The 27,657-nt window shown below is 48.0% G+C and overlaps 1 protein-coding gene across 9 annotated transcripts in view; it reads left to right on the top strand.

The window, feature by feature from the left end:
• The window catches only part of DYSF (dysferlin), a 248,303-nt gene that overhangs the window by 77,401 nt on the left and 143,245 nt on the right, over positions 1–27,657 (top strand). For 7 of the 9 annotated variants that reach the window (XM_083187755.1, XM_083188146.1, XM_083187910.1 and 4 more), the window contains exons 16-21: positions 643–725; positions 7,453–7,491; positions 14,007–14,122; positions 19,907–20,020; positions 23,559–23,736; positions 24,843–24,967. In XM_083187755.1, the coding sequence (XP_083043881.1) occupies positions 643–725; positions 7,453–7,491; positions 14,007–14,122; positions 19,907–20,020; positions 23,559–23,736; positions 24,843–24,967 (655 nt within the window). The remainder of the gene's footprint in view (positions 1–642; positions 726–7,452; positions 7,492–14,006; positions 14,123–19,906; positions 20,021–23,558; positions 23,737–24,842; positions 24,968–27,657) is intronic. The other 2 variants (XM_083187996.1, XM_083188390.1) reach the window with 1 other exon arrangement.

Genomic DNA, 27,657 nt, shown 5'->3' on the forward strand with positions numbered 1-27,657 from the left:
TATAGGAGGGAAACACAAGGACAGGCACCAGTAATAGCATAGCAGTCCCAACAAGTTACAAGTCCAGAAGGGAAGCTATATAATACATAAGTGCCTCAGAGGGTTATGCGTGTAGAACTTAAATATGATAGGCTTGCCTGAAGAGGTGAGATGGGCCAAGTGGTTCATATCTGCCGTCACATTCTTATATTTCCGGAACTTGCACCATGAGGACCCTGCTCGTGAGAGCTTCAATTATATTAATGATATGTATACCCCACAAGGAGGTGCGTGTTGGCCGTGATAGGAGTAAATGCAACAGCGTTATTCCCCTATTTGTTTGCAACATAGTAATGCAGGAAAATGTTTTATACATAGAAAAGAATATAATCATGACCGTTATCAGAAAGTAGTAAAGTATCAGGTAGTGCAGTACAGAAATGCATCGCCTTTGGTCTGAGAAGTTACGTACTGTAAGTTCATCATTACCCCTAATACCCAAAGCAGGGACACAGGAGAGTCCCCAAACCTCCTAGACATCTGGTGGCTTCTGATGCCTGCAGCGCTGGATGTAACCACAGATAATGACACAATATGGCGGTGTTTAGGGGCACCAAGGCTGTAAGTGACTTTCTCTCTGTATTCCTGTATATCTACCTGCAGGGATCGCCTGACACACAATGACATCATCGGGACCACTTTTCTCCACATGTCAAAGATCTCTGCTCCCGGGGGAGAGTTGGAAGGTAAGGGCCACATATTTCCATGGCTCAGTGGCTGATATTGGGGTGTATTTTTGGCTGTGCTGGTGTTTTGGTGAAACTGCCGGATCGCACGGTGGCGGGTTCTGTCTTGTGGATTATTTGGCACCAGATTTACTGCCTGCAGCTTGTGTGTGCCTATCAGCCCCGTATAACCCTACTTTATACTGAGATCCTGGTGCAGGTATTGGGTCTCCGGGGATCAACACTCAGTAAGGCGTGTAAGGTACAGCTATAACCATGCATGCAGCCGTTTTCATCTATGCCAGGGAACAAAGACATTGAAGTGCAAATAGTTTATTTATACATCTGCAGATGTGAGAATTCAGTCCCTTGCCTGGTGTTACTGATGCTTGGAGGTCCTTGTGTCCCTTGTTCAGGGAATCAATACACTGCATATTTATTAATGTAAGTGATGGTGGACATGTCCTGCTGATGAGAGATGGTGGGTGATACGTCCTGCTGGTGAGTGATGGTGGGAGATACGTCCTGCTGATGAGTGATGGCGGGAGACATGTCCTGCTGATGAGAGATGGTGGGAGATACGTCCTGCTGGTGAGATATGGTGGGAGATATGTCCTGCTGATGAGAGACGGTGGGAGATATGTCCTGCTGAGGAGAGATGGTGGGAGATATGTCCTGCTGATGAGAGATGGTGGGAGATACATCCTGCTGGTGAGTGATGGTGGGAGAAACATCCTGTTGATGAGAGATGGTATGACATACGTCCTGCTGATGAGAGATGGTGGGAGATACGTCCTGCTGGTGAATGATGGTGGGAGAAACATCCTGTTGATGAGAGATGGTATGACATACGTCCTGCTGATGAGAGATGGTGGGAGATACGTCCTGCTAGTGAGTGATGGTGGGAGATACCTCCTGCTGGTGAGTGATGGTGGGAGATATGTTCTGCTGATGAGTGATGGTGGGAGATACGTCCTGCTGGTGAGTGATGGTGGGAGATACGTCCTGCTGATGAGTGATGGTGGGAGATAAGTTCTGCTGATGAGAGATGGTGGGAGATACGTTCTGCTGGTGAATGATGGTGGGAGATACGTCCTGCTGGTAAGTGATGGTGGGAGATATGTCCTGCTGATGAGAGATGGTGGGAGATATGTGCTGCTGATGAGTGATGGTGGGAGATACGTCCTGCTGGTGAGTGATGGTGGGAGATACGTCCTGCTGGTAAGTGATGGTGGGAGATATGTCCTGCTGATGAGAGATGGTGGGATATATGTTCTGCTGATGAGAGATGGTGGGAGATACATCCTGCTGGTGAATGATGGTGGGAGATACGTCCTGCTGATGAGAGATGGTATGACATACGTCCTGCTGATAAAATGATGGTGGGAGATACGTCCTGCTGGTGAGTGATGGTGGGAGATACGTCCTGCTGGTAAGTGATGTTGGGAGATACGTCCTGCTGGTGAGTGATGGTTGGAGATATGTCCTGTTGATGAGAGATGGTGGGAGATACATCCTGCTGGTGAATGATGGTGGGAGATACGTCCTGCTGATGAGAGATGGTATGACATACGTCCTGCTGATGAGTGATAGTGTTAGATACGTCCTGCTGGTGAGTGATGTTGGGAGATATGTCCTGCTGATGAGAGCTATTGAGAGATACGTCCTGCTGATGAGTGATGGTATGAGATACATCCTGCTGGTGAGTGATGGTGGGAGATACGTCCTGCTGATGAGTGATGGTGGGAGATACGTCCTGCTGATGAGAGATGGTGGGAGATACGTCCTGCTGATGAGAGATGGTGGGAGATACATTCTGCTGGTGAGAGATGGTGGGAGACATGTCCTGCTGATGAGTGATGGTGGAAAATATGTCCTGCTGATGAGAGATGGTGGGAGATACGTCCTGCTGGTGAGTGATGTTGGGAGATACGTCCTGCTGGTGAGTGATGTTGGGAGATACGTCCTGCTGATGAGTGATGGTGGGAGATACGTCCTGCTGATGAGAGATGGTGGGAGATACATCCTGCTGGTGAGAGATGGTGGGAGACATGTCCAGCTGATTAGTGATGGTGGGAAATATGTCCTGCTGATGAGAGATGGTGGGAGATACATCCTGCTGATGAGAGATGGTGGGAGATACGTCCTGCTGATAAGAGATGGTGGGAGATACGTCCTGCTGGTGAGAGATGGTGGGAGATACGTCCTGCTGGTGAGTGATGTTGGGAGATATGTCCTGCTGATGAGAGATATTGAGAGATACGTCCTGCTGATGAGTGATGGTATGAGATACGTCCTGCTGGTGAGTGATGGTGGGAGATGTCCTGCTGGTGAGAGATGGTGGGAGACATGTCCTGCTGATGAATGATGGTGGGAAATATGTCCTGCTGATGAGAGATGGTGGGAGATACGTCCTGCTGGTGAGTGATGTTGGGAGATATGTCCTGCTGATGAGAGATATTGAGAGATACGTCCTGCTGATGAGTGATGGTATGAGATACGTCCTGCTGGTGAGTGATGGTGGGAGATACGTCCTGCTGATGAGAGATGGTGGGAGATACATCCTGCTGGTGAGAGATGGTGGGAGACATGTCCTGCTGGTGAGTGATGGTGGGAGATGTCCTGCTGATGAGTGATGGTGGTAGATACGTCCTGCTGGTGAGTGATGTTGGGAGATATGTCCTGCTGATGAGAGATATTGAGAGATACGTCCTGCTGATGAGTGATGGTATGAGATACGTCCTGCTGGTAAATGATGGTGGGAGATAGGTCCTGCTGATGAGTGATGGTGGGAGATACGTCCTGCTGATGAGAGATGGTGGGAGATACAACTTGCTGGTGAGAGATGGTGGGAGACATGTCCTGCTGATGAGTGATGGTGTGAAATATGTCCTGCTGATGAGTGATGGTGGGAAATACGTCCTGCTGATGAGAGATGGTGGGAGATACATCCTGCTGGTGAGTGATGTTGGGAGATACATCCTGCTGATGAGAGATTTTGGGAGATACGTCCTGCTGGTGAGTTATGGTGGGAGATACGCCCTGCTGCTGAGTGATGGTGGGAGATATGTCCTGCTGATGAGAGATGGTGAGAGATACGTCCTGCTGATGAGTGATGGTTGGAGATACGCCCTGCTGATGAGTGATGGTGGGAGATATGTCCTGCTGATGAGAGATGGTGAGAGATACGTCCTGCTGATGAGTGATGGTGGGAGATACGTCCTGCTGGTGAGTGATGGTGGGAGATACGTTCTGCTGATGAGTGATGTGGGAGATATGTCCTGCTGATGAGTGATGGTGGGAGATATGTCCTGCTGGTGAGTGATGGTGTGAGATACGTTCTGCTGATGATTGTGGTGGGAGATATGTCCTGCTGATGAGAGATGGTGGGAGATACGTCCTGTTGGTGAGTAATGGTGGGAGATACGTCCTGCTGATGAGTGATGGTGGGAGATACGTCCTGCTGGTGAGTGATGGTGGGAGATATGTTCTGCTGATGAGTGATGGTGGGAGATACGTCCTGCTGGTGAGTGATGGTGGGAGATACGTTCTGCTGATGAGTGATGGTGGGAGATACGTCCTGCTGGTGAGTGATGGTGGGAGATACGTCCTGCTGATGATTGTGGTGGGAGATATGTCCTGCTGATGAGAGATGGTGGGAGATACGTCCTGTTGGTGAGTAATGGTGGGAGATATGTCCTGCTGATGAGTGATGGTGGGAGATACGTCCTGCTGGTGAGTTATGGTGAGAGATAGGTCCTGCTGGTGAGTGATAATGGGAGATATGTCCTACTGATGAGAGATGGTGGGAGATACATCCTGCTGATGAGTGATGGTGGGAGATACGTCCTGCTGGTGAGTATTGGTGGAAGATACATCCTGCTGATGAGTGATGGTGGGAGATACGTCCTGCTGGTGAGTTATGGTGAGAGATAGGTCCTGCTGGTGAGAAATGTTGGGGGATACGTCCTGCCAATAAGCTATCACTCATGCGACTCGATATGATAGATAGAAGTAATCCCAATAAGATGACAGTAATTAGCCTCCACATTTTACATCGGAGATTGTACGACAGTGATTTCCAAATGAGACAACCTGTGAAACTACAGATACCAGCATTCCCAACCAGCCCGCTGTATGCTGAGTCCTAAGGAACACTGGACTGTCTAGAGCTTCCACTAGTGTATGTGTGGGTAATTGGAGAGGATTCTCAGCTGCCCCACAGTAAGATGTCACACTCAGTAATAACCCTAGCATGCTGCACTTGGATGGTCCGCCTGTGTCTATACCCTGGAGTGTTGTCATTGTACACTGCTCGTCACGTATATGCCCCTGGCTTACCTGGGTACCCGCTCCGTAGGGCAACAGACAATAGGTAGACGCCATATGGCTCACATTGACACGGTCGACACATGACATTTTTAATTTGGGGCCCATGTGCTGAAATCTAAAAATTGACTTAAAAAAAACCATCAAAAGCTTTTGTCGACCATGTCAGTGTCAGCCTTTTGTACATGTTGACTTTTTACCAAGGTCCACTTTGTCACCATTGACCAATTATTGTCGACCTAGACACTATTCACCCTTCATACAATAGCAGCTGACCTGTTCGCTCTCTTCCTCCCCCCCTGACACCCCCCCCCCCCCTTTCAGTTACCATTCCAGAAAAAACTGTTAAATATTGAATCGTTCTCTATTCCATTCTTGCTGGTCCTGGGCTTAGATTCAGACTACTCTGAGTGACAGGTCTGTGACTATGTGCCAGAGTCTGTGACCAATGACACACTCCCCCCACCTTCTGCTGCTGCTAATACCTGTGTTGTGTTCTGCGATTGATTCATTGTGACTAACTGCTTCCATGTGTACAGTGATCTCTGCATGTAATTATTAATATTACCGGCCTCATTCAGAGATGCGCCCTTTTTTGTGGCTGGAAGTTGCGCACCTTTTCTGGGGGGGCACATTGCCTTTATGTCTCGCCCACTACAGTACTGGGATAATGTACAAGCGGCCAAGTACAATAAGGGAGGGTAAACTCAAACTGCACCTAAATTGTCCACGTGAAAGTTGCTATCGAGCATTTGGAGTGACATGATGACTTGTGAGTACTCAGACTGTGAGTGCAAGTCGTCAGCTGATAATGGTGTAGCTGTGGGCCGCGTCTGGTTCCCCAGCTGCGTCTAAGACACACCCATTTATGCAAATGTGTTGTGGCTGCTGGATTTCCATGCATGGAACACTGGGGTATATGTATGAAGCAGTGATTAGTAAGTAAGTAAGTTTTATTTATATAGCGCACTTTCTCCAACAGGACTCAAGGCGCTTTACAGACAATAAAAATAACAATGCACATACTGCAATACAAAGGGTTATCAGTACAAGGAACAGGCAACAATGGCAGTACAAATGTACATCACACATACAGATATGCACAAGACGCATTCTAATAAGGGACACGGACATGGGGAACATATTTACCGAGCTGTGCAGTACCCAGGCAGCCATTCAGCGGCGCCACATGGTGATTGCACAGCCAGTAACAGTACTGATATATATAAACTAGATGTACTCTAATGAGGAGCACAGACATGGGGACCATATAATTACTGAGCTGTGCAGCACCCAGTCAGCCAATCAGCGGCGCCACATGGTGATTGCACAGCCAGCTAGGTAGCCAGTAACAGTACTGATATATATACTAGATGTACTCTAATGAGGGTCACAGACATGGGGAACATATCATTACTGAGCTGTGCAGCACCCAGGCAGCCAATCAGCGGCGCCACATGGTGATTGCACCAGCCAGTACTGTACATATAGAACACAAAAGAACAGTACAGGGTACACAGAACTAGTCATAACACAATTAAAGCACAATTCTTAGTACACAATACAGCTGAGATATAAGGAAGTGAATGAGAATAGATGCAGGTATAGATTGTAGATGAGTAAGAGAGCTGTAGTTGAAATACAAGAAGAGTGCAGTGAGAACAGGAGGGAGGAGGGCCCTGCTCTAAGGAGCTTACAATCTAGAGGGAGGGGGAGACAGACAGGTGACATGAGGTGCAGGTAAGGAAACCTGAGGCAAGAAGTGAGCATGGCAGGACACGAGGCAGCAGGTAAAGAGAATGGACAAAGTAGTCCTCTCTCTCCTCCTATCCTCCTCTGATAAGGGAGGAGAAGTGATCCAGAGGAGAAGTGGCCCATGGCAACCAATCAGCACTGAACTAACATCTATAATTTGCATCCTATAAAATTATACAGAGCAGCTGATTGGTTGCCATGGGCTACTTCTCGTCTGGATCACTTCTCCTTCCTTATCACTGCTTTATACGTCTACCCCACTGTCTATTAATACACCAAGCGTGTTTGCTGCACAACTTGTGCAGGGGAAGGCTGCTGATAGATTTATCAGTGTGAAATTTAATTAAAGTTCAAATTTCACATCTGCGTCGGGTCTGATTTGCATTTCACAGGCTCCCAGTAATTCAGGTCCCTCTTACCCACAGTTTCATATTAAGCCACACCTCCTGCGCAGTCCTGCCGCACCTGCATGTGTAGTTGGGAATACCTCAGATCTCTAAATAGGTAACTGACTGCAGTTTAATTTGCCTGGGTTGTGGCTTACACCTGCGCCCATGCTCTGAATGAGGTCCGGGGTCATTTCACATCACGTTGCTGATTTATGAGACTGCCGGTTATCTCATCTCAGTCATTTCTAACCAATCGTTGTCTCTTTGTGCTTCAGATGAAACCACGGGAACGCTGTCATCATCGATGTTTAATTGTACGTCCAATAAAATGTTGCATAGATTGTGGTCAGTAAGATCCTCAGCAGTTGATTGACGCTTAGAATAAATGACAGTATTTAGTGTCGCACGTTGCTAATTAGTTGCCTATGACCAAGTGACGCAGTGACAGCCACAGAGCAGCCTGGGTGTTGGGGTGACGGTATGCTGACAGTCCAGCCAATGGGGAGTTATCAACATTTCTGTGTTTGAGGATCATGTTTGTGGCTGATTACAGTGTGACAAAATAATTTCCCGGGCCACAGAAGAGACCATGCTGGCCCAGTTGTCCGGTGTCAGCTGCGGCGTCACTGTGAGTGCGGCTGTTGTTAGATTTTGGGGTGTTTCTCTGGGGTGATATTGTGCAGCTGAGGAAACAGACATCAGAGATTTAGAATTTTGGAGAATCACTCAGGGTGACCACGTGTGGTTCATGTGTTCCCCATAACCTTATAGCTGTAATGATGAACATGTTAAATGATTGTGTATGTTCTTCCACCACTAATGGTTGTGAACAAGTTCTCTACGCCTTTCTAAAGCTGGGTATACAATTCAGATGGGTTGGAAGGACATTGCTCAAATTGTCCAGTGTGTACACAGGATGTTGCTGATGGCGTGTGCCCGTGTGTGTTCAGCAACCTCCTGCGTTATGTGTGCATGCAGGACAATGGAGGACAATGCTAGCAAGGGCCATGATGCGGAACACAGCATGGTCCCTGTCATTGCTCCATCGCTGTGCATACACACTTGCTGATGCTGGGTCTCGCTGCCCAGGATGTGTACCAAGCTTAAGAGTAAATATGACTATGCTGCCTTTTAGGATCTCCACCCAGCCCAGGATGCTCTACCATTACCAGAGGAAGTCCATCAGTCAGACTTGTCAACTTATTGTTCCACTGGTTTGCTGGGGACTCTGAACACTAATGTTGGGTCTCTTAATCTGCGTATGCACTGGGACTAACCAGTCCTCGAGATCTACCAACGGTCCACATTTTCCAAATCACCTAGCTGGGGCACAGCTGTACTCATTACTAACTGTCACATTTCCCAGACTCCCTAGCTGGTGCACAGCTGTAGTCATTACTAAATGTCACATTTTCCAGACCCCTAACTGGTGCACAGCTGTAATCATTACTAACTGTCACATTTCCCAGACTCCCTAGCTGGTGCACAGCTGTAGTCATTACCAACTGTCACATTTCCCAGACTCCCTAGCTGGTGCACAGCTGTAGTCATTACCAACTGTCACATTTCCCAGACTCCCTAGCTGGTGCACAGCTGTAGACTTTACTAACTGTCACATTTCCCAGACTCCCTATCTGGTGCACAGCTGTAGTCATTACTGTCACATTTCCCAGACTCCCTAGCTGGTGCACAGCTGTAGTCATTACTAACTGTCACATTTCCCAGACCACCTAGCTGGTGCACAGCTGTAGTCATTACTGTCACATTTCCCAGACTCGCTAGCTGTTGCACAGCTGTAGTCATTACTGTCACATTTCCCAGACTACCTAGCTGTTGCACAGCTGTAGTCATTACTGTCACATTTCCCAGACTCCCTAGCTGGTGCACAGCTGTAGTCATTACTGTCACGTTCCCAGACTCCCTAGCTGGTGCACAGCTGTAGTCATTACTAACGCTCACATTTCCCAGACTCCCTAGCTGGTGCACAGCTGTAGTCATTACTAACGCTCACATTTCCCAGACTGCCTAGCTGGTGCACAGCTGTAGTCATTATTAACTGTCACATTTCCCATACTCCCTATCTGGTGCACAACTGTAGTCATTACTAACTGTCACGTTCCCAGACTCCCTAGCTGGTGCACAGCTGTAGTCATTACTAACTGTCACATTCCCCAGACTCCCTAGCTGGTGCACAGCTGTAGTCATTACTAACTGTCACGTTCCCAGACTCCCTAGCTGGTGCACAGCTGTAGTCATTTCTAACTGTCACGTTCCCAGACTCCCTAGCTGGTGCACAGCTGTAGTCATTACTAACTGTCACATTTCCCATACTCCCTATCTGGTGCACAACTGTAGTCATTACTAACTGTCACGTTCCCAGACTCCCTAGCTGGTGCACAGCTGTAGTCATTACTAACTGTCACATTCCCCAGACTCCCTAGCTGGTGCACAGCTGTAGTCATTACTAACTGTCGCATTTGGGGAGGGGCCCTAAACTGGACACCCTGGACATATGAGGTGCTACCTGCTGAGACTTGTAGTGCAGCCAGCAGGAGGAGGAGAATGCAGGTGCACACTAAATATAAATGCTAAACCTATTAATAGCATTGCTGTATTGCATTTCTGAGGTTGAGGACAGGCCACCTCTGCATTGGGCAATATAACATCCGTCCGGTATAAACTTGGACCTTTCGCAGCATAGGAGACGGAATACATATGCCAACTTTTTCCTGGTTTTACTGTTTTTATTTTTTTGCAAAAAAATTCTGCAGACAAATAATGACTCATAAATTGAAATACATTTGCAAGTCGATGTTTGTAGTATAAGAGGATTTGTTGCTACACTAAGGGTGACATTCTATGCTTTGAGATAAATGCGCATGTTTTTTTAGCGCACCACATCGCCGCAAATCGCACTTTTTCAAATCGCACTTTTCAGTCAAAATTCGCATATTTAATGTGATGCGATTTGCGGCGAAGTGGTGCGCTGTCTTTAGTCCTGAAAATGTGCGATTTTCATGTCTGAAAATCGCACGTTTGCAGGAAAGCGCAAATTAATAAAAAAAAAACGAGCGCGGGGTCCCCCGCCAGAGCATAACCAGCCCCGGGCTCATTGAGCCAGTGCTGGTGACATAAAATCAGGGTCCCCGACAAATAGGGGTCCCCTTGATTTCATGAAACCAGCACCAGGCTCAAGGTCCGGCGCTGGTTCCCAAAATACGGGGGACAAAATGACTAGGGGTCCCCCGTATTTTAAGAACCAGCACCGGACCCAACCAGCCAGCAGGGTAATGCCACAGCCGGGGGACACTTATTATATAAGGTCCCGCGGCCAAAGCATTAACCCCCTGGCTGGTCAGCATGGGCAGGGGTCCTGGGGAAGTTGGGACCCCCCCAATGAAGGGGTCCCCCCCTCCAGGACTTACCAGCCCATGCTGATAGTCCGGGGCTGTCCCCGATGCCCCTGGGCGGTGGGCATCGGGCTGATGAATTGTGTAAAAAAAAGAAGAAAAACTATTGTTTTCTACTCGCGAACTATGAGTCCCAGCAAGCCTACCTCGCATGCTGGGACTTGGAGAACCACAAGTCCCAGCAGGCGGGGCATTAAAGGGCCCGCTGGCACTTGTAGTTCTACAGTACAAAAAATAGTTAAAGAAAACACACTGACACCCTGAAAAATAAAAGTTTAATACACACATAACACACACACACTGATACTTACCTACCTTGAGCCCGTCGGTCGGTCCCTGGATCCTGGGTCCGGGCTCCGGGGCTCCAGGGCAGAAGAGTCCGGTTCCGGGGCCTTGGTCCTGGTTCCGGGGCTGGTCCGGGGTTCCGGGGCTCCTGGGCTGAAGAATCCGGGGTCCAGGATCCGAGGTAGTCCCCAGGGGTACCTAAGGAAGGAAATCCTACTCACCTGGTCCCCGGCGACGACCTCGGCATCCTCTCCGGCAGAAGCGCTGCTCCCATCTGGTACCCGGCTTACAGGACTTTCACAGGCGCAGAGATGTTTCTTCCTCGGCGTCTTTAGTCAGAATGATTTCTGGCCAATCAGGAGCCGACTTTCTCGGCTCAAGGTAGGTAAGTATCAGTGTGTGTGTTATGTGTGTATTAAACTTTTATTTTTCAGGGTGCCAGTGTGTTTTCTTTAACTATTTTTTGTACTGTAGAACTACAAGTGCCAGCGGGCCCTTTAATGCCCCGCCTGCTGGGACTTGTGGTTCTCCAAGTCCCAGCATGCGGGGTAGGCTTGCTGGGACTCATAGTTCGCCAGTAGAAAACAATAGTTTTTCTTCTTTTTTTTACACAATTCATCAGCCCGATGCCCACCGCCCAGGGGCATCGGGGACAGCCCCGGACTATCAGCATGGGCTGGTAAGTCCTGGAGGGGGGGGGACCCCTTCATTGGGGGGGTCCCCACTTCCCCAGGACCCCTGCCCATGCTGACCAGCCAGGGGGTTAATGCTTTGGCCGCGGGACCTTATATAATAAGTGTCCCCCGGCTGTGGCATTACCCTGCTGGCTGGTTGGGTCCGGTGCTGGTTCTTAAAATACGGGGGATCCCTAGTCATTTTGTCCCCCGTATTTTGGGAACCAGCGCCGGACCTTGAGCCTGGTGCTGGTTTCATGAAATCAAGGGGACCCCTATCTGATTTTATGTCACCAGCACCGGCTCAATGAGCCCGGGGCTGGTTATGCTCTGGCGGGGGACCCCGCGCGCGTTTTTTTTTTTATTTTAACCGTTTTTTTTTATTTTACACCAGAACCCTGCACAGAACATTGCGATCTGTGCAGGGTTCTGGCTAATTCGCCAAACAGAACCTGGTCTGAAATAAGGGCGAATATTAGTCAGCTTAAAAGTGCGATTTGCGAAAACGCATTGCATTAAATAAGCGATTTGTATACTTTTCTTTACGAAAACATCTGGATGCGATAAAAATGCGAATTTATCTCGCACTTTTGGTCAGCATGCATTAACGCACATAATATGCGATTTCTGTCCCTTAGCACATCCTATTAAATATGCGTTTTGAAGGACAAATGCGATATCGCCATTTTTTTTTACGAATTAACGCAAAAAAACGCAAATCGCAGCACATAGAATGTCACCCTAAGATTCCATCAAATTTAATGGGAGCGACAGCATTATGGCTGTCATTAATGAGAGTCCTTAACGATGCGCGAATAGCTTCGATATTAAGTGTACACACTAGGCCAGGGCTGGGCAACACCTGGCCACATAGCAAAACTAATGCAAAGCATCCTGGGATGTGTAGTTCATCAACATCTGGAGGGCCGGTGTTGTCCAGCCCCGCACTAGGCTTTAGGGTTTTTAAGTGTGTGTATACTAGAAGTAACTGACAGGCAACTGCTATTTGCTAATTGTTGAACTATAAGTTCCAGCATGCCCTTGCCCTAACAAAGGCCCTTATTCAGATCTGATCACAGTACAAATTTGTTCTTAAAATGGGCAAAACCATGTGCACTGCAGGTGGGGCAGATGTAACATGTATAGAGAGAGTTAGATTTGGGTGAGTTATTTTTTTCTGTGCAAGGTAAATACTGCCTGCATTATTTTTACACTGCAATTTAGATTTCAGATTCAGCACACCCCACCAGAATTTAACTCTCTGCACATTTTACATCTGCCCCACCTGCAGTGCACATGGTTTTGCCCATTTTGAGAACAAATTTGTATTGCGATCAGATCTGAATAAGGGCCAAAGTTTGACTGGGCAAGCTGGCACTTGATATTTCCCAGCAGCTGGGGAGCTACAGGTGTCATCATACATGAGGACAAAGGTAGGTGATAGTATGTCAAGAGTGCCACCATTTATATGTTTAAGAAATTAAATAAAACGTGGCAGTTTTTATTGTCCCGTGTCTTGTAGTTGTGCCACTTATTGCTCTGCAGAACAGTTTTGAGATTTTGGGGGTTATTTTGGTTCACTCCTTCTGACAAAATCCTTCTTAGATGGACAAATCCATGTGCACTGCAGGTGGGGCAGATGTAACATGTGCAGAGAGAATTAGATTTAGGTGGGGTTTTAATTCAAAGTGAGATCTATATTGCAGTGTAAAAATAAAGCAGCCAGTATTTACCCTGCACAGAAACAAAATAACTCACCCAAATCTAATTCTCTCTGCACATGTTACATCTGCCCCACCTGCAGTGCACATGGTTTTGTTCATCTAAGAAGGAATTTGTCATAAAGAGTGAACCAAAATAACCCCCTTTGTGCTTACATATATTAAGGAAGTAGAAACAGAAATGTGATATAAAGCCACCTGCACACACACAGAAACTGCAGCCGGGGCTGCCACTAGGAATTTTGGGCCCCGGGACTGATTTCCATTCCGGGCCTCTCCGGCCCCCAATCTCCCTTTTTCACTTACAGCACGACTCCTGCCGCAGGTGCCGAAGCACAGGCTTCTTCAATGCAGGACGCCGGCGGCCAATTAAAATGCAGCACCGGCTGGGGGGTCAATCAGAGCTCATGTACTGGCAGCCACTCTGATTGGCTAGCGGTATACAAGCTCTGTTTGGCTCAAAAACCAGCATTTTAATTGGCCACCAGTGTCCTGCATTGAAGAAGCAGGCAGCACAGCGGAGGCAGTCAGGGGTGGGGGGGTTGCGATGGGAAAAATGAGCTGCCCGGGACAGCTGTACCCACAGCACCCCCCTGTCGGCGGCCCTGACTGTAGTTAGGAGACTGGCTGGTGTCCTAATGTGGGCATTAGTTGGGGCTATATAGGACAGAAGAGAAGGGCTCAGGCCTGTGGAGTGTCATTGTGGATTATACATTTAAGCCTTGTCTCCTTTCCTTAGTGGACGATAGTCTGGGATTCCTTCCAACCTTTGGACCGTGTTACATGAATTTGTATGGAAGTCTGAGAGAGTTTACTGGGTTCCCTGACCCCTACGAGGAGCTGAATATGGGCAAGGTAGGAAGCCAGCTGTATGCAACATTTGATAACAGAGAAACCATCTCACATTCTGCGGCATTTAATGTGACAGCGTCTAGTGTCCTATTACTGAGCATTCATTTCAGTCTGATCATTAATTAGCTAGCGTCGTATTCCTACATTATTGCGATTCAGCAGGAAGGATGCAGTCTCCTAGGTAACAGAATTACAGATTGATAACTTCACTCAGGTACATGCATCGTTTGCCATAGATATCGCGTGCCATAGACATCAAGGGTGAAATGTAATAGGGTGCCACTCTTTAGGTCGCACCATATCTCACATGTCACATTTTCGCAAAAAAAAAAAAATAATCGCTAATGTAGTAGGGTGTGATTTTTTTAGACAAAGTCAGAATTTGTATGCGATTTAGTGCGATTTTTAAGTAACGTAAATGTGCATTTTTTTTAGACATTTGGTATTTGGTAATGATAATGTGGGATTTTTTTTAGACATGGAAGTGTGCGGAATTTAGTAAAAAATACATAGCCCCCCCCCCCCCCCCCCCGAGCATAGCTCCGGATCATTGAGCTGGTCCTGGATCCCCAAACTTTGGGGGGAAAAAATCATAGGGATCCCCTTTATTTAAGAAACCAACACCAGGCTCTTGGACCAATCCTGGTTCCAAAATTAAAGGGTACAAAAAAATGTAAGGGTCCCCTGTATTTTGGAACCAGCACCGGGCTCCTACAGCCAGGGGTGTCATGCCACAGCCTGGGACATAAGCACAGTGGCTGGTCAGCCCTGGACGGGGTACCAGATTTATGGAAATTGGGGTACAAGGTCAGGGACAGGTATATTGGGGTGCTGTATGTGTGGGACAAATCTTTTTAGGCTTGCAGGTGGGAGCTTTTTCAAAGTGGCCCAAATATCAGGGGCGAATTTAGGGGTCAGGCCGCCCCTAGGCACAACATTTTTGGCCGCCCCCCCCCCCCTCTATTTTAATATAATCATTATTAAGGTATAAGTCATACATTATATATCTCCTATATATTTGGCTACATCTGTCACTCAAAGTGGGTGTCTGTGTCTATAACGCTCTGTTCCTGGACTTTCCTCTTAATGTGTGATTGCCTTCATCTGTGCTGAACACCTTTCTGAGAAATTAACCTGTTTAAAACAGGTGATGGCAATCATACATTAAGGGGAAGTCTAGAAACAGAGCATTGTGTCCCTCCTGGAGAGGGTCATGTTGGGAGGTATGTGACAGAGAACCAGCCCAGTGAGCCCACAGACAGTGCCAGACACCCACTGCCTTCCCATGTTGCCCAGCACTGCTACTCCACAGCCACCAGGTGAGCGCCCCCCTCCCGCGATTTGCGGCAAAAATACCCGCGACCCCGCGACCCCCCCTACCGCGATTCGCAGCAAAAACACCCCCGCGACCCCCCCCTCCCGCAATTCGCTGCAAAAAGAACCCCCCCACGACCCCTCCCGCAATTCGCGGCATAACCACCACCCCGCGACCCCCCCCTCCTGCGAATCGCGGCAAACATTCCCCCGTGACACCCCCCCCCCCCGATTCGCGGAAAAAACACCCCCCGCGACCTCCCTCCCGCGATTCGCGGCAAAAAGAACCCCCCCGCGACCCCCCCTTGCACGATTGGCGGCACCCCCCCTGCGACCCCCCTCCCGCGATTCGCGGCAAACCCCCCCACCCGCAATTCGCAGCAGCCCCAGGATTAAATGGCACATGCAAAACACTGACATGGCTATGGTCGACAATGAAAAAGGTTGACATGAGTTTTTTTAAGTTTTTTTGTCATTTTTTGAATGTTTTCATATTCATTCTCATGTGTTGACATGGACACCAATGAAGTGCCACACTTATGTCAACATTTACATGTGTTGACCTTTCTGTGTTGATTTTTTTCTTGTGGCGATTCGCGTCACACCCCCCGCAACCCCCCCCGCAACCCCCCCTCCGGCGATTCGCGGCACCCCGGCACCCCCCCGCGACCCCCCCCCCCTCCGGCAATTCGCGGCAACCCCCCACCGGAACCCCCATGAACCCCGCTCTCCCGCGATTCGCGGCACCCACCCCCCGCAACCCCCCCCTCCCGCAAATCGCGGCAGCCCCAGGATTAAATGGCACATGCAAAACACTGGCACGGCTATGGTCGACAATGAAAAAGGTTGACATGAGTTTTTGAAGATTTATTTCATTTTTTGAATGTTTTCATATTCATTGTCATGTGTCAACATGGACACCAATGAAGTGGCACACTTATGTCAACATTTACATATGTTGACCTTTCTGTGTTGATTTTTTTCTTGTGGCGATTCGCGTCACACCCCCCGCAAACCCCCCTCCCGCGATTCACGGCACCCCCCGTGACCCCCCACCTCCCGCAATTCGCGGCAACCCCCCACCGGAACCCCTGTGAACCCCGCCCTCCCGCGATTCACGGCACCCAACCCCGCGACCCCCCCCCTCCCGCAATTCGCGGCACCCCCCGTGATTCGCGGCAGCTCCAGAATTAAATTGCACATGGAAAACACTGACATGGCTATGGTCGACAATGAAAAAGGTTGACATGAGTTTTTGAAGTTTTTTTTTTTCATTTTTTGAATGTTTTCATATTCATTCTCATGTGTTGACATGGACACCAATGAAGTTCCACACTTATGTCAACATTTACATGTGTTGACCTTTCTGTGTTGATTTTTTCTTGTGGCGATTCGCGTCACACCCCCCGCAACCCCCACTCCCGCGATTCACGGCACACACACCTTCCCCCCGCGATTCTCGGCACCCCACCCCGTGACCCCCCCTCCCGTGATTCACGGCACATCCCCCGCGACCCCCCCTACCATGATTTGCCGCAACCCCCGCCCCCGTAACCCCCCTCCCGCGATTTGCGGCAACCCACCCCGCGACCCCCCTCCCGCGATTCTCTGCAATCCCTCCCCTCCCGCGATTCGCAGCATCCACCACCCCACAACCCCCCCTCCTGCAATTTGCGGCACCCCCCGTGACCCCCCCTCCTGCAATTCGCGGCACCCTCCGCGACCCCCCTCCCGCGATTCGCGGACACCTAAGTTGCAATACAGGGCATCTTTCATACAATTCTAACCATATTTCTCATATACAAACGTTCACAAATTAAGGGGGCGCAGCCCCTTACGACGGTGTGAAGAGCGCCCGTAGGGCGCGATGAATCACCTAGTATATATATATCTATCTATCTATCTCATACCTGCCACTACATTGCTGGCAGGGGCGTAACTAGCACCTTCTGGGCCCCCAGTAGAGAGAGAGAAAATGAGTGGGGGGGGGGGGGGTTACATGGAGGGGAAGGGGGGTGAGCAGGGAGGGAGAAAAAGAGCAGGTGGAGGGAGAGAAAGAGCAGGGAAGAAAAAGAGGAGAGAGAATGGGGGACCTGCATTATTTTTACTTCCTAATCACGTCCTCCTTTCACAACTCCCCTCATTCCCCCAGTTCAGGCTGCCCTGTCCAACCTTTCCCAGTGTACCTGTCACTCAGCCAGTGAAGTCTGTCTCCTGGGTCTCCCACACATAGTCGGCAGCAGCACTCACGCTGGGCTTGGCAGTGACGTCGGCTCTGGGTCTGCAGCTGGGGCCTGGGTCTCCCAAACATTGCAGCAGCATTCACGCCGGGGCTGGTCTGTCACTGTGGTCACTCGAGTGACGTCGGTCCCGGCGCATCAGAAAGAGGAGGGGGGAAGCTGGATCAGGCAGACCGCTGGCGGGGGAAGGAGCATGGGACGGCACCATACGTACACAGACGCAGACACTGCCAGTGACGTCAGCTCCGGGTCTCAGCCACTGCAGTCTGCAGCAAGGGCCTTGCCGGTCTCCCACTCTGTCACACACCGCAGCCAGCGGTCTGCCTGATCCAGCTCCCTCCCCCGCCAGCGGTTTGCCTAATCCAGCTTCCCCCCTCCCCAAGGGCCTTGCCGGTCTCCCACTCTGTCACACACCGCAGCAGCATTCGCGCCGGGGCTGGTCTGTGATGTCGCTCCTGGCGCATCAGAGAGGGGAGGGGGAGACAGGAGGCTGGATCAGGCAGACCGCCGGCGAGGGGAGGGGGTATGGGTCAGCCTGCCGTGCCGCCCTTGATTCGTGCCGCCCTGAGGCCCGTGCCTCATGGGCCTAGGCACAAATCCGGCCCTGCCAAATATACAATTACTAGTTAAAAAGATCATCATTATAAATGCTTCTGCAATGTACTTTCACTTTGAGCTGTGACAGTTTTTAGCCCACAAACCATCCACCACACCCCATCCCTATCTGCTCCTACCTTAAATTCCCAGCTCCCTCTCTAGATATCCAGACACTTTGAAACCCATCAGTGTCCCTGAAAAATATTGCTTTCACTTTCTGTTATGACATCTTTTAGCACACAAAGGAGTAATCTGGTCCGTCGACTGGCCTGTAGTGGTTACTGGTGGTACTTAACCTCATAGAGGCACGTAGTAGTTACCCTTTTAAATAAATTTAGATACCCATTTGTATGTACCCCAATTTCATTTTAGCACTTACTTCAATGAAAAACACTGTCTATCATTTTTTTCTTTTAAAAAAACGCATATAAATTTATAAACCCAATTTAAGTACCCCAAATACTTTTATTATAACTAATAATAAACAAATAATAAACGTCTATACCAGGGGGTTCCCAAACTTTTTAGAATCACGACACCCAATAGTATCAGAATTTTATCCATGGCACCCCTGGGCCAAAAGTTTGTAATGGAGAAATTAAATAGTGTTTAATTTTTACTTTTGTAGTTAAGTACAAGATTTACTTTTTGTCCAAATAATTTATTATTAGCAGTCACAAGCACTGGTTTTGCCCATTACATTAACCAGTAGTTTGGGAACCACTGGTCTATACTGTTATCTGATGTTAGTTTAGCTTTGTTTGGGAGGGGGGGGGGGGGTACAGACAGATGTACTTACTGTATATTAAACATTTTCTACTGCCAGCAACAATGCTTGCAGTGATCCCATTTTCACGAATTTGCAATTGAGTAGGTGAATTATGTGAGCGCCTGAAAATTTTTTGCGGCACAAAAGCTGTAAAAAACGGCAACTGTAGTAAATTACCTCGATTTTGCCGCTTACTAATTTCGGCCCTACATACCTGTTAAGAAATCTGTCTTTTTCCACCTAATATACAGCAAGGCCCCAGTGCACACTGTTGTAAACCAATCGTACACACAGAGCAGGGCCCTTATTCAGATCTGATCGCAGTACAAATTTGTTCTCAAAATGGGCAAAACCATGTGCACTGCAGGTGGGGCAGATGTAACATGTGCAGAGAGAGTTAGATTTGTGTGAGGTATTCTGTTTCTGTGCAGGGTAAATACTGGCTGCATTATTTTTACGCTGCAATTTAGATTTCACTTTCAACACACCCCACCCAAATCTAACTCTCTGTGCACGTTACTCAATGGCTGTCTGGCTGGACACTAGGAACCCATACATGTATAATATAGTGCCAATAGCAGTGATCTAATACTGTACACTTTGATCAGCCGATCACATCTAGCGTTACAGTTATACCCCATGAGGTAAGTGGACCGTGCTCGTGAGAGCTGGCATTCAGCAAATATTGGCTCTTTGTATAGGAGAAGGCAGTAGCTGCTGGATAAGTTTTGTCCCACGTTCTATCTGGCCTGTCCATGGTTCTCCTCTGTTAGTTCGTCCGTCAGACCTGCAGGCAGCATACAGCCGCTGTCTCCCCGTTACCGTCCCATACTTCCCTCCTGATACCACCTCCTTGTGCTCTTGCAGGGTGAAGGGGTGGCCTACAGGGGAAGAGTCCTCCTGGAGCTACAGACCAAGTTGGTGGAACACGCAGAGCAGAAGGTGGAGGACATCTCCTCTGATGATATCCTACGCGGTGAGGTAATGGCGGCTCTGTGTGGCTGGAACCAGCACACAAGGGAACATCTGTTAATTCCTGTATTTCACTCAATGATCATCCAGCTTCCCCAGTTTACCTGGGAACGATTTGAGGGCTGGAGTATTCGTTCTTAATGAGGAAGCTATAAAGGGCCGTAATTGGGATGTGGATGTGATTTCCAGTGTATGATTTCCACATGTAAGAGGCTCATTTGTGTTTCTTTTATGGAACAAGTCATAAATACAGTTTCGGGGGGTTTGATGGACTATGTGACGAGATCCTGTGGGCTTTCCCCCCACTCTATTAATCTCTGCGGAGACCCGCTCTGGTCGGACTGTGGAGACCACATCTCAGGACGCCGCGAGGTTCTCTCTTGTGTAATTCCATGTACAGGACAACTGTACAGGAATAACCGCACTATACATCTACTATGTGTGTTATTCCTAGCCGGATACCATACACCCTGGCCCATGGGAATGCGCAGACTATGTGCCCATTGTGCTTACAGAGCCGTACCGGGAGAGACCCGCGTGGCGGACACTTCTGAGCGCAAATTTCATGTTATGTATGTGTATGTATGAACATGGGAAATATGCAGAACCCGTGGCCGACCACATGCTATCCCTACTGTCACATGACTCCAGGCTACCTGCGGCCTCCTGCTCTATGCTATATGACACAGATCCCGTGGCCGGCCACATGCTATCCCTACTGTACACTGTCACATGACTCCAGGCTACCTGCGGCCTCCTGCTCTATGTTATATGACCCAGATCCCGTGGCCGGCCACATGCTATCCCTACTGTACACAGTCACATGACTCCAGGCTACCTGCGGCCTCCTGCTGTATATTATATGACACAGATCCCGTGGCCGGCCACATGCTATCCCTACTGTACACAGTCACATGACTCCAGGCTACCTGCGGCCTCCTGCTGTATATTATATGACACAGATCCCGTGGCCGGCCACATGCTATCCTTACTGTACACAGTCACATGACTCCGGGCTACCTGCGGCCTCCTGCTCTATATTATATGACACAGATCCCGTGGCCGGCCACATGCTATCCTTACTGTACACTGTCACATGACTCCGGGCTACCTGCGGCCTCCTGCTCTATATTATATGACACAGATCCCGTGGCCGGCCACATGCTATCCTTACTGTACACTGTCACATGACTCCGGGCTACCTGCGGCCTCCTGCTGTATATTATATGACACAGATCCCGTGGCCGGCCACATGCTATCCTTACTGTACACAGTCACATGACTCCGAGCTACCTGCGGCCTCCTGCTGTATATTATATGACACAGATCCCGTGGCCGGCCACATGCTATCCCTACTGTACACTGTCACATGACTCCGGGCTACCTGCGGCCTCCTGCTCTATGTTATATGACACAGAACCCGTGGCCGGCCACATGCTATCCCTACTGTACACTGTCACATGACTCCGGGCTACCTGCGGCCTCCTGCTCTATATTATATGACACAGATCCCGTGGCCGGCCACATGCTATCCCTACTGTACACTGTCACATGACTACGGGCTACCTGCGGCCTCCTGCTCTATATTATATGACACAGAACCCGTGGCCGGCCACATGCTATCCCTACTGTACACAGTCACATGACTACGGGCTACCTGCGGCCTCCTGCTCTATATTATATGACACAGAACCCGTGGCCGGCCACATGCTATCCCTACTGTACACAGTCACATGACTACGGGCTACCTGCGGCCTCCTGCTGTATATTATATGACACAGATCCCGTGGCCGGCCACATGCTATCCCTACTGTATACTGTCACATGACTCCGGGCTACCTGCGGCCTCCTGCTCTATATTATATGACACAGAACCAGTGGCCGGCCACATGCTATCCCTACTGTACACAGTCACATGACTCCGGGCTACCTGCGGCCTCCTGCTCTATATTATATGACACAGAACCAGTGGCCGGCCACATGCCATCCCTACTGTACACAGTTACATGGCTCCGGGCTACCTGCGGCCTCCTGCTGTATATTATATGACACAGAACCCGTGGCCGGCCACATGCTATCCCTACTGTACACTGTCACATGACTCCAGGCTACCTGCGGCCTCCTGCTCTATATTATATGACACAGAACCCGTGGCCGGCCACATGCTATCCCTACTGTACACTGTCACATGACTCCGGGCTACCTGCGGCCTCCTGCTCTATATTATATGACACAGAACCAGTGGCCGGCCACATGCCATCCCTACTGTACACAGTTACATGGCTCCGGGCTACCTGCGGCCTCCTGCTGTATATTATATGACACAGAACCCGTGGCAGGCCACATGCTATCCCTACTGTACACAGTCACATGACTCCGGGCTACATGCGGCCTCCTGCTCTATATTATATGACACAGAACCCGTGGCCGGCCACATGCTATCCCTACTGTACACTGTCACGTGACTCCGGGCTACATGCGGCCTCCTGCTCTATGTTATATGACACAGATCCCGTGGCCGGCCACATGCTATCCGTACTATACACTGTCACGTGACTCTGGGCTACATGCGGCCTCCTGCTCTATATTATATGACACAGAACCCGTGGCCGGCCACATGCTATCCCTACTGTACACTGTCACGTGACTCCGGGGTACCTGCGGCCTCCTGCTGTATATTATATGACACAGATCCCGTGGCCGGCCACATGCTATCCCTACTGTCACATGACTCCGGGCTACCTGCGGCCTCCTGCTCTATATTATATGACACAGATCCCGTGGCCGGCCACATGCTATCCCCACTGTACACTGTCACATGACTCCGGGCTACCTGCGGCCTCCTGCTGTATATTATATGACACAGAACCCGTGGCCGGCCACATGCTATCCCTACTGTACACTGTCACGTGACTCCGGGCTACCTGCGGCCTCCTGCTCTATATTATATGACACAGAACCCGTGGCCGGCCACATGCTATCCCTACTGTACACAGTCACATGACTCCGGGCTACCTGCAGCCTCCTGCTCTATATTATAGGACACAGATCCCGTGGCCGGCCACATGCTATCCCTACTGTACACAGTCACATGACTACGGGCTACCTGCGGCCTCCTGCTGTATATTATAGGACACAGATCCCGTGGCCGGCCACATGCTATCCCTACTGTACACTGTCACATGACTCCGGGCTACCTGCGGCCTACTGCTCTATATTATATGACACAGATCCTGTGGCCGGCCACATGCTATCCCTACTATACACTGTCACGTGACTCCGGGGTACCTGCGGCCTCCTGCTGTATATTATATGACACAGATCCTGTGGCTGGCCACATGCTATCCCTACTGTTCTGGTGTATGGAGAAGTTGGACACAGGTTGGGGATAGTGATGGATGGAATGGGAGGGGTAGTAGAGGCTAATCAGTGATATCCAGCAGTTTGGAGACGTACGGGAGAAGTTCTGACTGTAATTTAGCCCTTTATACTAATATTGTCCGATGTTTGGGTTGCGGAAAAGTTCACTGAATATTTTATCCCCCAGAAATTCCTCCGGAGACGGAAATACTGTTTGTTCGCTGCCTTCTATTCGGCCACCATGCTGCAGGACGTGGACGACGCCATCCAGTTTGAAGTCAGCATCGGGAACTACGGCAATAAGTTTGACACCACCTGCTTACCCCTGGCCTCTACTACTCAGTACAGCAGGGCCGTGTTCGATGGTAAGAGTCACGGGTGGACGACATGACCGGGCCTAATGTATGAGCTGCTTCCACTCTATAGGCCTATAATTGCCAATAAATAAAGGTAATGCACACAGAGTATAAACATGCACAGTCTATAAAGCACTCTAATTGGCGGAGGGCCGCGCCAGGCATCGCTGTACATTGTGCATGCCTCCAGATCTCCAGCACACAAAGTAATGCCAGACCTGAGGTGGCCACATGGGAATGTCATCAGTGCCCATACTGACACAAGTACTGTATCCATTGCCGTAGCTCCAGAGATTGCTTTTAGGATGACCGCTGTACGTGAGTTAGGTCTTATAAGGTGACCACTGTACGTAGTAAAAGATGAGTAATGTTTTATTCTACATACTATGGGGTAGATGTATGAAGAAGTGATAAGGGAGTAGTGAGGCAGAGGAGAAGTGGCCCATGGCAACCAATAAGCTGATAATTTTATATTATGCACATTACAGATGTTACTTCAGTGCTGATTGGTTGCCATGGGCCACTTCTCCCCTGCCTCACCTCTCCCTTATTACTGCTTCATACATCTGCCCCTAACCCCTCACAGATAGGAAATTCTTACATAGGGGCCTGAATCGAATTCATCCCCGTTCTGATGGTGGGGCGTCTGCACGTGCTCATATTTAGGCATGTCTTGCCCCCCTGTTCACATGCCTGTGGTGAGTATCACACGCGCTGAGGTGTTCGCACAAGTAGCAAAGGGAGGGGGCGTAGCTGGGCAGACATCGGCTCAGAGCAGGGGAACGTCCAGGATTTTATGGACATCGCCATGAAAATACTGTGCGTTCCCTGCTCAAGTGGGGCGGCCGACATCAGTGTCTGCCCTGTCTTCGGCGAGGACCTAAAAAGTTCAGACTGACTTTTATTTCCGAAGGCAGGAGAAATCATTCGATGGTCGGTGACCATCGAATGATTTCTCCTGCTAGGGTGACCGTGCAGCGTTTCAGCGATTGGTAAGCAGTGAATTTCGCTTCTTACTGAGCCAACCTGAATTAGGCCCATTGTGTATTAAGCTGATGCAGGTAATGCTGTGGTGTGCCCCTTTTCTCTCTGCCTGACTATCATTTATATTTCAGGCTGCCAGTACTACTACCTCCCCTGGGGCAATGTAAAACCTGTGGTCGTCCTGTCGTCGTACTGGGAAGATATCAGCTTCCGGACGGACGCGCAGAACATTCTGCAGTATGCCATAGACAACTTGGTGAGTTCAGTCAGGGCTACAGCAGCATCAGAAGGTCCGGTAATTACTCTTCAGAGTCCCACGCAACTTTATCACCGATTCCACCGACCATCGAACCTCTCAATTTGGACCAATTCTCTTATTTGAGGTCCTACAAGGATACCCTCTTTGATCTTAGTATCACTGGTCCTCAGGATGTAATTGTTTTGTAGTATGTAATTCCAATCCACTTTGATACTTTGCTTTAATAAAGCTCTTCATAAAACCAAGCTTTAGGAGGAGTAGAGGTATCTTGGTTATATCTGGATATATATGAGGAATAGAGGTATCTTGGTTATATCTGGATATATATGAGGAGTAGAGGTATCTTGGTTATATCTAGATATATATGAGGAGTAGAGGTATCTTGGTAATATCTGGATATATATGTGGAGTAGAGGTATCTTGGTTATATCTGGATATATATGTGGAGTAGAGGTATCTTGGTTATATCTGGATATATATGAGGAGTAGAGGTATCTTGGTTATATCTGGATATATATGTGGAGTAGGGGTATCTTGGTTATATCTGGATATATATGAGGAGTAGAGGTATCTTGGTTATATCTGGATATATATGAGGAGTAGAGGTATCTTGGTTATATCTGGATATATATGAGGAGTAGAGGTATCTTGCTTATATCTAGATATATATGAGGAGTAGAGGTATCTTGGTTATATCTGGATATATATGTGGAGTAGTGGTATCTTGGTTATATCTGAATATATATGTGGAGTAAAGGTATCTTGGTTATATCTGGATATATATGAGTAGAGGTATCTTGGTTATATCTGGATATATATGTGGAGTAGGGGTATCTTGGTTATATCTGGATATATATGAGGAGTAGAGGTATCTTGGTTATATCTGGATATATATGTGGAGTAGAGGTATCTTGGTTATATCGGGAAAATATGAGGAGTAGAGGTATCTTGGTAATATCTGGATATATATGTGGAGTAGAGGTATCTTGGTTATATCTGGATATATATGTGGAGTAGAGGTATCTTGGTTATATCTGGATATATATGAGGAGTAGAGGTATCTTGGTTATATCTGGATATATATGTGGAGTAGGGGTATCTTGGTTATATCTGGATATATATGAGGAGTAGAGGTATCTTGGTTATATCTGGATATATATGAGGAGTAGAGGTATCTTGGTTATATCTGGATATATATGAGGAGTAGAGGTATCTTGCTTATATCTAGATATATATGAGGAGTAGAGGTATCTTGGTTATATCTGGATATATATGTGGAGTAGTGGTATCTTGGTTATATCTGAATATATATGTGGAGTAAAGGTATCTTGGTTATATCTGGATATATATGAGTAGAGGTATCTTGGTTATATCTGGATATATATGTGGAGTAGGGGTATCTTGGTTATATCGGGAAAATATGTGGAGTAGAGGTATCTTGGTTATATCTGGATATATATGTGGAGTAGAGGTATCTTGGTTATATCGGGAAAATATGTGGAGTAGAGGTATCTTGGTTATATCTGGATATATATGAGGAGTAGAGGTATCTTGGTTATATCTGGATATTTATGTGGAGTAGAGGGATCTTGGTTATATCTGGATATATATGTGGAGTAGAGGTATCTTGGTTATATTTGGATATATATGAGGAGTAGAGGTATCTTGGTTAGATCTGGATATATATGTGGAGTAGAGGTATCTTGGTTATATCTGGATGTATATGTGAAGTAGAGGTATCTTGGTTATATCTGGATATATATATGTGGAGTAGAGGTATCTTGGTTATATCTGGATATATATGTGGAGTAGAGGTATCTTGGTTATATCTGGATACATATGAGGAGTAGAGGTATCTTGGTTATATCTGGATATATATGTGGAGTAGAGGTATTTTGGTTATATCTGGAAATATATGTGGAGTAGAGGTATCTTGGTTATATCTGGATGTATATGTGGAGTAGAGGTATCTTGGTTATATCTAGATATATATGTGGAGTAGGGGTATCTTGGTTATATCTGGATATATATGTGGAGTAGAGGTATCTTGGTTATATCTGGATATATATGAGGAGCAGAGGTATCTTGGTTATATCTGGATATATATGAGGAGTAGAGGTATCTTGGTTATATCTAGATATATATGTGGAGTAGAGGTATCTTGGTTATATCTGGATATATATGTGGAGTAGAGGTATCTTGGTTATATCTGGATATATATGTTGAGTAGAGGTATATTGGCTATATCGGGAAATATATGTGGAATAGAGGTATCTTGGTTATATCTGGATATATATGAGGAGTAGAGGTATCTTGGTTATATCTGGATATATATATGTGGAGTAGGGGTATCTTGGTTCTATCTGGATATATATGAGGAGCTGAGGTATCTTGGTTATATCTGGATATATATGAGGAGTAGAGGTATCTTGGCGATATCTGGATATATATGAGGAGTAGAGGTATCTTGGTGATATCTGGATATATATGTGGAGTAGGGGTATCTTGGTTCTATCTGGATATATATGAGGAGCTGAGGTATCTTGGTTATATCTGGATATATATGAGGAGTAGAGGTATCTTGGCAATATCTGGATATATATGAGGAGTAGAGGTATCTTGGTGATATCTGGATATATATGTGGAGTAGAGGTATTTTGATTATATCTGGATATATGAACTGCACA

Source organism: Crinia signifera, chromosome 1 (assembly GCF_055691185.1).
Source record: "Crinia signifera chromosome 1, ASM5569118v1, whole genome shotgun sequence".
NCBI lineage: Eukaryota > Metazoa > Chordata > Amphibia > Anura > Myobatrachidae > Crinia > Crinia signifera.